At 40.9% G+C, this 14186-nt stretch overlaps 2 protein-coding genes across 7 annotated transcripts in view; both read right to left on the bottom strand.

The window, feature by feature from the left end:
- Positions 1-2557: 2557 nt before the first annotated feature.
- Positions 2558-3293, bottom strand: LOC135524707 (protein FAM174C-like). Its single transcript, XM_064952475.1, has 2 exons — positions 2815-3293; positions 2558-2693 (listed from the first exon to the last, which is right to left on the bottom strand). Exons 1-2 carry the CDS (start codon positions 3087-3089, stop codon positions 2558-2560), a joined length of 411 nt encoding a protein of 136 aa, XP_064808547.1. The 5' UTR covers positions 3090-3293.
- A 960-nt stretch (positions 3294-4253) lies between these two features.
- Positions 4254-14186, bottom strand: part of LOC135524706 (polypyrimidine tract-binding protein 1-like) — a 28182-nt gene continuing 18249 nt past the window's right edge. For all 6 annotated transcript variants that reach the window (XM_064952470.1, XM_064952472.1, XM_064952473.1 and 3 more), the window contains 7 exons: positions 13318-13398; positions 12883-13046; positions 11274-11307; positions 9922-10014; positions 9578-9794; positions 9326-9403; positions 4254-9165 (listed from right to left, as the gene is read on the bottom strand). In XM_064952470.1, coding sequence (XP_064808542.1) covers positions 9033-9165; positions 9326-9403; positions 9578-9794; positions 9922-10014; positions 11274-11307; positions 12883-13046; positions 13318-13398 — 800 coding nt within the window. In that variant the 3' untranslated portion in view covers positions 4254-9032. The remainder of the gene's footprint in view (positions 9166-9325; positions 9404-9577; positions 9795-9921; positions 10015-11273; positions 11308-12882; positions 13047-13317; positions 13399-14186) is intronic.

Genomic DNA, 14186 nt, shown 5'->3' with positions numbered 1-14186 from the left:
CTAGCATTAAATACAAGATTAGCACAGACTGAATGGAATGCAGACAGAAAAACACCTTAAGACGAAACAAATCTTATTACACCAGCGAACGATGTGATCTGGCATCCCAACAGCTGCTGTTCCCAGCTCAGGTGCAGCATTTACAATCTTACAAAATATGACTGTTTCTCGTACAGACGTACTGTTTCTCCCCCACATCCACACCCAAATGATTCCCCAATGGTTTCTCCCATTTCTGTCCTGTATCATCAGAAACCCTCCCCGGTAGTCAGTTCCAACTGTGTGCTCCCAGTCCCCCTACTCATTCTCTATAGAGGTCTGATGGCTGGAGAATAGTCTACATTGGCTGGGTGAGTGAGTTGCATACTCTGCAAAACAGACACTCATGGTACTTGATCCCAGATTCTGGACCCTATTCAAACAAGCACAGTAACTGGGTTTTGTGGCATATGTTTTTGAGATAAGACTACACATTTGGATACATGTACTTGACATAACAGTACACATCAAAAAGGAGATGCTATATTAATTCAGAAATGCCATTTTCTGTCACGAGGGAAAATATAGTTTTACACTCATCCCAAAAACACAATCACAAGTTTTGCTTCTTGAATAGCATCCAAAATGACTTATGGAGATACATTAGGGAGGGTATCAGGGTGATCAGCCAGATTAATGGGCCTGCTACTTTAGCCAGAGCAAAATGGCAGAGATATTGACATTGTTTAAAGGGTACAATCAATTTTTCCAATATGTGTAATCACAAGAGAGACACCTGGGAGTATTCTCAGCAGGATAGCTGCCCTTTTGAGAGAACACTTTCTACTGATTATCGGGAAGGTAACCTCACATTCTACTATCAATACAGTTACCTCCTGGAAAGAAATGTACAATTAACCAAGATTTTACAATGTCTAAAGCAGTGTGTCATATCGCTGGGTTTCCCCCTAGCAATTGCTATGGAAACAAGTACAGTAGTGACAGAGACTTCCAGGGATCCACTTAAAAAGTAAGTGCTTCAGCAACTTGAGTATGGTTTGGAAACGTAATACACAATAGATTCAAAAACTTATTTTGACTAACCAAGGATTGGTAAAGGATTTTTTTAAAATAATGTAGTATCTTGTGTTAATACAACAGCAAGTTCTCTGGACAAAACACAGAGTAAATGTTTCAAAAGAGTGAAAATGAACTTCGTAAACATAAATACAATTTCAGTCAGTGAACAGCAACCATGTGTAACCAAAAGCAAAAAAAACAGCTCTGAAATGAGTCATTCTTTAGAAAATCCCATCATGTTTTCTTTTTCTCTTTACAATTTAACTGATATGAGTAACATCTTCTCTTACAAAGTTGCAGGTAAACATAAAGGAGGGCGTGATATTTATGATTGCCAGTGGAATTGCATATTGATTAGCGTGCAATTACTAAATAAGGTGCTATAATTAGAGAAAAATTCCATACTGTCTGAGATTGTAAAAATGTCTTAAGTCTTGCTTTCTGAGAAACTCCTTTGTGTTAATAGTATTGTGAACATATTAGGTCTGGGTCTTCCAAATAGAGCAGGTACATCCTACAGTACAACATTCTGGTGCTGGTGCATAGTTCAAATGGGGTGGGGATATTGGTAGGCTGGTTTAGTTTACAGTAGTTTGTAAACACAATCAGGCTATTAGCCACTAGCCTAACTAATGGTCCAGGTATGATTCAAGGTGGACATCAAAATATATAGGATGACATGGCAACAGTATTTTGAGACAAAGAAATAAAACCTTGGCAACACCACATCGACCGGGTTAATTGAGATATTTCATTTTGTTCATTGTTGTCTTTGTTATGCACAGTTCAAGAGGGGACATAGTGGTCCACTTTACACAATACAACGCATTGTCGCTGAGCTGATTTGAAAAAATTATTCTGCTCACATTCACTCAAGCAGCTTTGGCATCAGACCCAGCACAACTGGTTTGGTCTTGTAATGTTACAAATCCCATTTCTTCCTCTTCATAGATAGAATCAAAGGTCGGTTTGGTCACCAAAAACACCATGTCTTCTTCATACCCAGGCAGCTATACAACATGAGTGTTCATCAGAGGATAGAGCAGTTTTGCTGTTTTCATGGCCAAGAGAATAAGAAAAACAATGATATGCCATAATAACCATTGAAAAATATGCTTTGGGAATGTCTCCATTCTTTCCCCAGTCCAATGTGTGTTCTTTGACAAGACTCGGACTTATCTGGTAAAGGTAGAACATAAAGACAGACAGAGCACAAGTTAGATCAATCAAGTAATAATGACACTAACAAGGTTTGAAGGTGTAATAATTGAATCAGGGGTCATTGTCTAATAACAAACCACACATGTTGACACAATAACATGTTCAATGTGATTGGTGGACCAAGTTACATGAAAAAAGCTGTCCTTTAAAGTTTGAGATACTGCTCTTGTATTTGAGTGATCTTTAGTCTCAGTATCAATGCAAACTTGCAAAGTAAAGGACTTTGTATAGTTAGTACAGGAGTAACATTGCGTGGACTGTAGACATGGTATCTAACTCACTTTCTCAGGGACCTGGCTTCATATACAGTGTCGTCCTCCTCCTCATCACTCTCCAGAGCAGCCATCTCCACGCTGTCATCATAGTTTGACAACAGGCCATATTTCTTCCGAGAGGTTGTTGTTTTCTTCAGCCTAAACATAACATAATTAAATGTCATATACACACTGAAACAGGCATTCAAAGCTGAAATGAATTAGGCAACCATTGCTACCAACTACTGGTAGTATGTTCTAATCAACTTGTTATACTCACCGCACAGCTCTCACGAGGAAATAGAGCACTCCAATTGTGGTGATTCCAATAAGGACATACAATGTTCGTTGTATCATTGAATTATCTACATTGAAAGCGTTGAAAAAGTTCCGGTGATTGTTCTTGGACGTCGTGTTGTTGGCACTCGAATTCGTGATGTGTTTGGTGTTGATGGTAGTAGTAATGCTTGTTGGCGACATCGTGGATTCCTCTGCTATGGTTGAAATAGCCCACAACGTCGGTAAAATAATCCTCATGACTCCTTGAAATGGCATTTTTGTTGTCGGTTAACACTAAAAAATATGGAGGAACACTAGAATTAAATCGGCACGTTGTTTCAATCGAGGTAATAGCAAGTTCACTCGAGCATTTCGTTGAAAGCATACGTGGTTTTGTTTGTTTTGATAAGTACATTCATCCACTGGGAAGTTCTTCCTGTAGTGACGCAGTTGTCCAGCAGTGTCACGGCTATTCGTGTTTTAACGTTTAAATGTATACATGTCTAATTTTACTGTCAGGTGGGTCTACCTTCATTTACAATGTTTGGGGAAATGGAAAACGTAATGAAAGTAATAATACAATAGTAATTTTAACGAGAAACCTAATCAGCACAGCGTATCATGATTATCATCAGCCCAAATGCCGGCGGATGGCGATATTGAGTCGTTTAATCTGGAACGACTCAATATCGCCATCTGCCTGCATTTGGGCTAGATTATCATCTAACTCATTGCTTAAATAGGCTCATCAGAAAAAAACTATATAATATATAAAAAGTGTATAATTATACATCTGACTAGGGAAATCTCAAGGCCCTAGTTATAGCCACACATTTTCCTGGTCAGGCTGTCAGGAAAAACGGGCCCCTATCTATGACATGAAACAAAACTAGCAAACTACAATGCAGTTATGCAGTTAATAAAGAAGTTGGCTCTCAGCGTCACTAGTATTTAGGATACAATACATTTACACAGACTTTACTGAATTTGACCACCAGTGCCCCCTCAAACTTGTGATGTATGATGCCACACAAGGTACCTTCCAAAAGTAGTTAGGGACACAAATGCTCAGGCTCATAATACACAAAGTATTGTATGCAAGTTTCACCATTTCATATCAATACTTTTTATTTTACCTTTAACTATTAACCTTAATTTAATAGCGCTGCTCATGTCTAGTTCTTTCATAAGCATTTTGACAGATAAGCTCTAATAGGAACTATGGTCATTTGTGTGTGTTTGTAATATATTGAAAATTATGAGCATGCAGGGCTCTATTGCAAAAGAGACCTTGGTCTCAATGGGAACTCCTGTTAAAATAGAGTCAAGTTAGTAAGTATTTAGCCCAGAAACAAATGGGAGCAGTCTTTATAGATCAAATGCTTTGCGGGACAAAGAAGAAACAGGTGAGCATGAAGAACCTAAAGAGGAAATGACAAGTAAAAAGCAGAGAAAATATTTATTGAAGGCACAAGAACCAGAAAAGTGTGAGCTATACAGAACACTACACAATGACAATACAATTTAAATTTGTGTTACAAATGTCATTTGTTTTCTATGACACTTAACTGAGAGGCTCAAGAATGGTCCCAAGCTATAATCAAAATATTCATGTTTCATTGATATAAAACCTATATTGCTTCTGAATAGATACTTTGTGGTACAAAAAGAAAAGAAAATCATTATACACAGCTTTTCATCCCAACCCCCCCGGCAAGCAACATCACCTTGAAGAAAATCTGCCATCTTTAGTGATCGAGGTTGTAATTATTCTAAATGCTTTGCAATTTTGCATAATTGGTAAACCCACTCTTGCTATGGCCTGGGGTATGCAAAGTATGTAAAAGGGCTTTATTGTCAACACATGCTACATATTGATATAGAAGCAAGTGTCACTTATCTTTAAATCAGGTTGAGTTGTCTAGAAATTGTGATTCTTCTACATTGGAGTCCATGCATAGGTTAGCATGTAATAAGCTGATTTGGTCAAGAAACCTCAAGTGATTGAACCAAACGGCTGAGCCCTATGATGCTGAAATTATATTCTTGCTTTTGCACCAGGTCAACATTGGGAGAAACTGAGGAGTTGATGCACAACTACATTGTGAAAAACTAAAAAGAACCAATTACTCAACATTTCCAACAGAAAATGATGCACGAGTGAAATATGTATTAATACCGACCTTTCAAATAACTATTCACAAGTGGTCTACAACGTGTCCATCAATGTAGCTAGCGTATAGTCACTGCTGACGTATAGTCACTGCTGACGTATAGTCACTGCTGACGTATAGTCACTGCTGACGTATAGGTGTCTGACGTATAGGTCACTGCTGACGTATAGTCACTGCTGACGTATAGGTGTCTGACGTATAGTCACTGCTGACGTATAGGTGTCTGACGTATAGTCACTGCTGACGTATAGGTGTCTGACGTATAGGTGTCTGACGTATAGTCACTGCTGACGTATAGGTGTCTGACGTATAGTCACTGCTGACGTATAGTCACTGCTGACGTATAGTTGTCTGACGTATAGGTGTCTGACGTATAGTCACTGCTGACGTATAGTCACTGCTGACGTATAGTCACTGCTGACGTATAGGTGTCTGACGTATAGGTGTCTGACGTATAGTCACTGCTGACGTATAGTCACTGCTGACGTATAGTTGTCTGACGTATAGTCACTGCTGACGTATAGGTGTCTGACGTATAGTCACTGCTGACGTATAGTCACTGCTGACGTATAGTCACTGCTGACGTATAGGTGTCTGACGTATAGGTGTCTGACGTATAGTCACTGCTGACATATAGTCACTGCTGACGTATAGGTGTCTGACATATAGTCACTGCTGACGTATAGTCACTGCTGACGTATAGTCACTGCTGACGTATAGGTGTCTGACGTATAGTCACTGCTGACGTATAGTCACTGCTGACTTATAGTTGTCTGACGTATAGGTGTCTGACGTATAGTCACTGCTGACGTATAGGTGTCTGACGTATAGTCACTGCTGACGTATAGTCACTGCTGACGTATAGGTGTCTGACGTATAGTCACTGCTGATGTATAGGTGTCTGACGTATAGGTGTCTGACGTATAGTCACTGCTGACTTATAGTCACTGCTGACTTATAGTTGTCTGACGTATAGTCACTGCTGACTTATAGTTGTCTGACGTATAGTCACTGCTGACGTATAGGTGTCTGACGTATAGTCACTGCTGACTTATAGTTGTCTGACATATAGTCACTGCTGACGTATAGTCACTGCTGACGTATAGGTGTCTGACGTATAGTCACTGCTGACTTATAGTTGTCTGACGTATAGTCACTGCTGACGTATAGGTGTCTGACGTATAGTCACTGCTGACGTATAGTCACTGCTGACTTATAGTTGTCTGACGTATAGTCACTGCTGACGTATAGGTGTCTGACGTATAGTCACTGCTGATGTATAGGTGTCTGACGTATAGGTGTCTGACGTATAGTCACTGCTGACTTATAGTCACTGCTGACTTATAGTTGTCTGACGTATAGTCACTGCTGACTTATAGTTGTCTGACGTATAGTCACTGCTGACGTATAGTCACTGCTGATGTATAGGTGTCTGACGTATAGTCACTGCTGACGTATAGGTGTCTGACGTATAGTCACTGCTGACTTATAGTCACTGCTGACTTATAGTTGTCTGACGTATAGTCACTGCTGACGTATAGGTGTCTGACGTATAGTCACTGCTGACGTATAGTCACTGCTGGCATATAGGTGTCTGACGTATAGTCACTGCTGACGTATAGGTGTCTGACGTATAGTCACTGCTGACTTATAGTCACTGCTGACTTATAGTTGTCTGACGTATAGTCACTGCTGACTTATAGTTGTCTGACGTATAGTCACTGCTGACGTATAGTCACTGCTGACGTATAGGTGTCTGACGTATAGTCACTGCTGACTTATAGTTGTCTGACATATAGTCACTGCTGACGTATAGTCACTGCTGACGTATAGGTGTCTGACGTATAGTCACTGCTGACGTATAGGTGTCTGACGTATAGTCACTGCTGATGTATAGGTGTCTGACGTATAGGTGTCTGACGTATAGTCACTGCTGACTTATAGTCACTGCTGACTTATAGTTGTCTGACGTATAGTCACTGCTGACTTATAGTTGTCTGACGTATAGTCACTGCTGACGTATAGTCACTGCTGACGTATAGGTGTCTGACGTATAGTCACTGCTGACGTATAGGTGTCTGACGTATAGGTGTCTGACGTATAGTCACTGCTGACGTATAGTCACTGCTGGCATATAGGTGTCTGACGTATAGTCACTGCTGACGTATAGGTGTCTGACGTATAGTCACTGCTGACGTATAGTCACTGCTGACGTATAGGTGTCTGACGTATAGTCACTGCTGACGTATAGTCACTGCTGACGTATAGGTGTCTGACGTATAGGTGTCTGACGTATAGTCACTGCCGACGTATAGTCACTGCCGACGTATAGTCACTGCCGACGTATAGTCACTGCCGACGTATAGTCACTGCCGACGTATAGTCACTGCCGACGTATAGTCACTGCCGACGTGTGCAATTCCTACAAGTCTGAGGGCTTGTAAGCCAGAAACATATACATTCATTACAACTAAACAGACCAAAAAAAAGGCTCCAACGTTTGAAAAGCACTTGTCCAAAAATTGCTAAATGGATCTCAAATTGAGAGGCACGTTGTCCAGACGAGTCCAGTTCCTAGACTACCATGACAGAGAGGGTGCCGTATAGCCGCTTTTAGCATTGGCTGAATGAAGTAAGTTACAGGGCTGTAACATAAGTCTACTAACCCCTCATGAGAAGGCCTTTGTGAACACTTGAGTGACAGACTTTTGAAAATATTCACACATTTAAGAAAACATGTAAAATGACCATCATTCGTTCTGAGACACAATTGTAAATGATATGACCGTCATTCATCTTCGCATTAAACTAACTGAGAAGCTTAATTCATAGATCACAGCAGCACAGTCACAAATAGTCTGCATATGTGTAAGACTCAAAAGAGCCGTGTAAATGTGCAACAATGTGCGGGCACACTGGTAGTGTGCCCGCACTGGTAGTGAACTATGAATAAAGCTGTGAGTCTCATGTTAGCTACAATAACTTGCAAAAAAGCCTAATTTGGTTTTGAGCTGAAGTGTATGACAGAAGTTGTACAAATTTACTAAATCAAACAGTCACTGCATCAGAGGGAGGCAAGCAATTAGGACAAAAATCATAAACAATACACTTTTATCAGGAAAGCTCAGCCAATAGACCTTTTGCAAAGGCACAGTGGATAAGGCAACCACTGACCAAGACCTGTCTACAACCAACACTATATTGGAATAACAATTGTGGCCAATATTGGATTTGTACAAAAATGATTGCATACATTTCAGAAAATTCTCAACAACCTACATCTAGAGATACATTAAACAAGACTAGGAATATGAATCACATAACCCATTGTACCGGCGTGTGGTTGTGTATGTATATATAGCATTGTGGATTGAATCTTGCAACTAGTTCTCTACTTTTAAAACAAGAGGGTGCTTTAAAAAAAATGTTAAAAAAGACAACTTCATGATATATGGGGGGGGAGAAATGGACAACCTTGTAATACATTTCATGCAAAATGGTAAACCCATAAATCAGCTGTAAACCTGGTCTTTGCAAACAAAGGGTTTGAGGGGAAGATGGCCAAAACAATTATCTTGTAAAATGCCCAAAATATAAAATTGAATGACGTAAGACTTCTTTAGTAAGGCACAGAAAACATCAGAAGGCAAAGAGGACATGAGGCATCACAGAAGTACCTCAGTGCCTAGTGGTACTGGACCCCAAAGGCAAATGGAACTTTCCAGTAGGCTGAAGTTTAGGCTAGGCGAGTGTCTTTAGTCAGACTCAGAAAGGCAAGAGTAAACTACTTGTGCCTGTGCAGAGAGACAGAGCAAGGAATTCATTCACCTCAAAAAGGCAAGATAATAGAAAACTAAGAATGTAAACCCCCAGTAAAACCAGGTGTTAAATTACTTTTTCCATAGGTCAATGTATATAGCTTTGCGTATATAAATATCATATACTAGGAATGATGTCAGTGAATTCTGTGGTTGAGGCTACTATGAAGAGCCGAGTCACCACAACTCACTACGGCCCGTTAGCAGTAGCGTTTTGGGCTGCCCCCTCAGATTGTGGATTTGGAGAAGGACACCCTCAGGTGGTGGTTCTCGCCCAGGTCGTGATTGTGGAACCTGATGAGGGCCTCGATGGCCTCCTCCACTGAGTCCATCTGGACCAAAGCCATCTTGCGGTCTTTCCTAAAAAACACAGCACCAACAGTCAGATACACAGCCTTTAAAAAAAACTTTTGCCATACGGTCCGATATGCAGACATTCCTTAAAACATCATCCATACAACCAGATAGAAAAGAATAGTTTTTTTTTTTTTTTTTTTTAGAAATGGGGAAAAGAACTTACTGGAAGAACTTGAAGGCCTTGACCATTGCACCAGAGCTCGCAAACAGCATCTTAAGGTCATCCTCAACCACAGAGGGACTAAAAAGAAAGACACAATTGTAAAACTTGACAAGACTTTAGCAGTAGTTCACCAAGACATCCTGTAGCTATTGGCTGAGTTTTTCCTGTACCATGAAAGTGGTACCTGAGGACTAGCAGCTATCGAAAGAGTCAGTGGGCTCATTGCAGCAGAAACACCTCCAGTCTACTTACGGGATGTTTGAGAGATGCAGGGTGGCTGAGGGAGGGAATATGTTTGAGTAGTTCTTGGAGCCGGGCTTCTTGAAGCGGTGCAGAGGGGAGTTGCTGTAGTCCTTTGTCAGGCCCTGGTCCTCGTGGCCCTCACGGGGCAGCTGAACGTTGGTGTGTTTGGACAGGGTGACTCGCAGCGCTGTCCCGTGTAGCCTCTGGCCATTCAGGTGGCTCATTGCTGTTGGAAGCAGAGGTTAAGCACTGAGTCTTCTAAACCAAGATGTACATCGCTCCCTACATATGGTTTTGTTTAGCACTACTTTTCCTGGATTATTCCTTTCCAATAACGTTTAGCTGGGCCTTACCTAGCTGCGCCTGAGTCCCATCAGACATCTGGATCAGAGCGTTCTCCTTCTTGTTGAACAGGATCTTCACTCTCATTACATCACCATATACACCTTCACACACATTTAGGATGGGGAGAGAACAACTGTTTGAAACCATGTCTTTGAGCACCTTTAAGATTTTAACACCTATCTGGGAAGCTTGTGTATATGAATAACTTCAGTTCACAATCAAGATGCTCCTCCATTTAGTCAAATGAGAAGGGGGTGAAATGCATTCTAGCAAGAGCGACTGAAGCCACTGATCATTAAAATGTTGCATCATGGCCACTAGTGTGAATTACTCAGAGGTACAGTTTGTGTGACTTCACTACACCATAAATTTCCATAAAAAAATGTTAATCAAAAAGTAGACTACCGTGTGGACATCGGTTTAAATAAACTCAAGGAATTGGAATTCTCAAAGAGAAAGGCAGTGGAACTGCGGAACGTAGCTACACTTGGATGGAAAAAGGTAAAAAAGGTCAAATGAGGGTTTTATGTAGTTTGTCAAGGAGGAAATGACGTGTGTCTACCAAGTGACCCCCCTGTTGAATTGGTAAATAACATTGAAGACTGAAGACCATTAATGGTTTAAAAAAACAAAAACAACAGGGACCGAGTCAGAAATAAGAATCCTAAACAATGCAAAATTGGCCATACGTACTCTGACCATTAACCAAAAGCAATTGATACAGCGTTTGTAAAAAGGGCATGCAAAATGGTACATTTGCATGCTGGATTTTTTCATGAAAGCTATGACTGAACAGACAAATTATAAAATCTCATTTAAGTTACAGCATCTCACTGAATTTCCCACAATATATTCTTATCAATTCAAATGCACAACCTGCAGTCTTGTAATTTCCACTATGCTTAGGAGAATAGTAAACTATGATAAAAACAATTATTCATAGGTTCTCAGGTCATGAAATTGGTCAATAGTATTAAAGAGACTAGTCAGCAATATCTGTATAGTGTGGGACCTAAAAATGTGGCCTTGAGAGATCGGCACAAAATTTGCATTGCTTTTAAGCTCCACATATATTCTTTACCAATTTGGCTGAAGTTGACGACCAGACTCAAACCATATCAACTATAGACATTTCAAATAAGGAAACATTTTTGACCAATCTATTCCTTTAAAACATTTGCTATGCCTGTGGACACAAACATTGAAAATGCTGCAACTTTTCCACCAAGTTTCTCAAATCAACACGCAAAACGCATGAAACCAAAACAAGACACAAAACATTTAAAACAAACTGGTTATGAAAAATAGAACTGAACAAACAAGTAGTAATAATTTTAAAAAGGTGCCAATGACAACATACCGAAAAGAATAAAGAGGCATTGGGGCGTAACTCTCTTTATAAGACAGCAGAGGAAGGCAGCGGAGGGAGGAAGGGACAGGAAAAAGATCGGAGGCAGGAGAGTGGAGGAGGTTCAACATGTCATCCACAGCGGAGGCAGTTCCACGGGGTTGGATCATGAGGAGGGTTAATAAATTGGACAGGAGAGAGGGGGGGGGGGTTATGGAACAACATGATATGAGCAGAGATGTTTATATGTGGTGTGTTGAAGATGTGGTGTAATGGTTCAGAGGAAGAAAGTGGATACATGGGGCGTGCAGTCAGTTTGGCAAAAAAAAAAAAAAAGGTTATTTAAAAAATAAAAATGTTTTTTTAAGAGGGTGAGAGGGGGAATGGGTACAGAGAGAAACAAGAAAGAGGTAAAAAACAAAACAAGGTCAGTATACAAAGAAATATGAAGTGTTCCATTCAGCATAGAATTTGCTTTAAATAATTGAAATGATGTAAAGATTGCCGAACGTACAATGAAACTAAGAGGAATGGATACGAGTGGCTGAGACAATATTTATTCTATAATTCTGTCTGAGTTTAAGTGTACCATTGGCATTAACATAAAAAGATACACTCTTTAAATTAATGATTGTAGAAATATAGGTTGGGCTTAAGCTGAAGGCCATGCAAACGATAAAAGCAATATTGGCTCTAAATTGGATGAAAAATGGCTCTACATGTATGTGATAGGTTACGGGAATGATTTCTTAAAGAACAATTTAAAGTATCATGTTTAGTAGATGAAGAGGGACTGGTAATATTATGTTGAGAAATTGAACGTTAATAGAAATTCCACACAGTTTATGTACAGTATGTAGGTCCTACTGCCTGGATGGTAAATACTATAGTTCATATGCATGAGAAGGCCGCAAAAGCGAATCTGCATTTTGATTTAATGAAAACGTGCCAATATTTAGAATTATAATAATGATTGAATGAGTCAACATAAATGTATCTCCTAAGTGTTTGTATCTTCTGCCTGTGAAACACCAGTAACGGGATGGTACAACACAGGAGTGAGAGAGGGAAGAAAAACTAGGGAAGAAGAAACCAAGAGCTCTGCTACACTGGACTTGTATGCAATGCCTTCTTGAAGGAGTTGACAGAGGAAAAGGGAGGTGCTATATTAGGGTTGGACGACTTCAACCTTTGTCCTTTCGTGACTAGGTTCCCATAAAACCTTGTGGAATACATTAGCCACCCCCAATTTGTTTTTCTTTTATTAAATAAATTTAAACTAAGCTAAAATGACAATTGGGCAAAAGCGCGAAATCGAACGCAACTGGACGAATCATGACAAAAAGCCTGGAAGCTCTCTACACTTTTCCCCCAAAGTGTGCACTCAGTCACTTCCTCTCATGGATTTAAAAGTAAGTACCTGGCGGGACGAAATATGGTGTTGAGTAGCCCAGACTTATGACAATCAACTTCCTTTAAAAACACATGAAGGAAGAGAGAGCAAGTGCACACTTGGGGGAACAGGGTAGGAAATAGGAAGGAAACCCACATCTACAGAGAAGCTCACAGCTGGAGACTCCTGGGCCACCAGGGTGCGAGAGTAAGGCAAGGCAGGACTAACCTCTGGGTTGAGGTTACTGAGCAGCAGAACACAGTTGCCACCGGTGAGTTGGTGGAAGCCCATTCTGCCTGCAGCCGCTGCAGCTCCAGGCATGGTCAGATGGGCCAGGCCTCCAGGAACACCCTGCATCGCCAGGCCTCCAGGAACCCCCTGCATCGCCAGGCCTGTGGAGGGAAGCAAATGGAGCGGGATAACAATTCAGTGAACAAGCTTCGAAATGGGTTGACAGATAAACGGCTGGACAGGAAGCCGCACAATTGACACTAATCTGCTCATAGGTCAAGGTCTGCAAAAGTATCAAACTAGTCAGTGTAGCCACTCAATGGTAGTAGATGAGGACAGTTTCCCCCTTTAAATGTAAAGTTCTAGTGAAAAAGTCTTATGTACAATCCAATGTTGGTCAGGAGCCGAGCGTCAGAGGAGGAGCCAACTAACCTGCAGCTTGCTGAATGGTGAAGGCTGGGGGGAAGGCGTGAGCTCCCGCATATGGGTTGGCCGAGATAATCCCAGGAGGACCTTGAGGAAAAACACATGGATACAGAGTGTTAATCGATTGCTTGAATTGATCAATCTATTGTAAATTATACAAACAAATGTTCAAATTATTATACAGGGGGGAAAGGTATAGGGGTCAGCCATATACAATATATACACAAACAAAAAAAGTATGTTGGCACCCCTTCAAATTAGTAGATTTAGATTTGGCTATTTCAGCCACACCCATTGCTGACGGGTGTATAAATTGAGCACACAGCCATGCAATCTCCATAGACAAATATTGCCAGTAAAATGGCCTTATTGAAGAGCTCAGTGACTTTCAACGTAGCACCGTCATAAGATGCCACCTTTCCAAAAAGTCAGTTCGTCAAATTTCTGCCCTGCTAGAGCTGCTCCGGTCAACTGTAGGTGCCGTTCTTATGAAGTGGAATCGTCTAGGAGCAACAACGGCACAGCCGCAAAGTGATAGGCCACACAAATTCACAGAATGGGAACAGTGCTGAAGCGCGTAAAAATGATCTGTCCTCAACACTAGAGTTCCAAACTTCCTCTGGAAGCAAAGTCAGCACAATAACTGCTCGCCATGAGCTTCATGAAATGGGTTTCCATGGTCGAGCAGCCGCACACAAGCCTAAAATCACCATGCGCAATGGCAAGCGTCAGCTGGAGTGGTGTAAAGCTCTCTGCCATTGGACTCTAGCGCAGCGTAAATGTATTCTCTGGAGTGATGAATCACACTTCACCGTCTGGCAGTCCGACGGATTAATTTGGGTTTGGTGGATGCCAGGAGAACGCTACCTGCCCCG

The sequence above is a fragment of the Oncorhynchus masou genome, chromosome 31, assembly GCF_036934945.1.
Source record: "Oncorhynchus masou masou isolate Uvic2021 chromosome 31, UVic_Omas_1.1, whole genome shotgun sequence".
NCBI lineage: Eukaryota > Metazoa > Chordata > Actinopteri > Salmoniformes > Salmonidae > Oncorhynchus > Oncorhynchus masou.
Note: the sequence above shows the minus strand (reverse complement) of the source record. Positions and strands in the feature narration are given on the sequence as shown.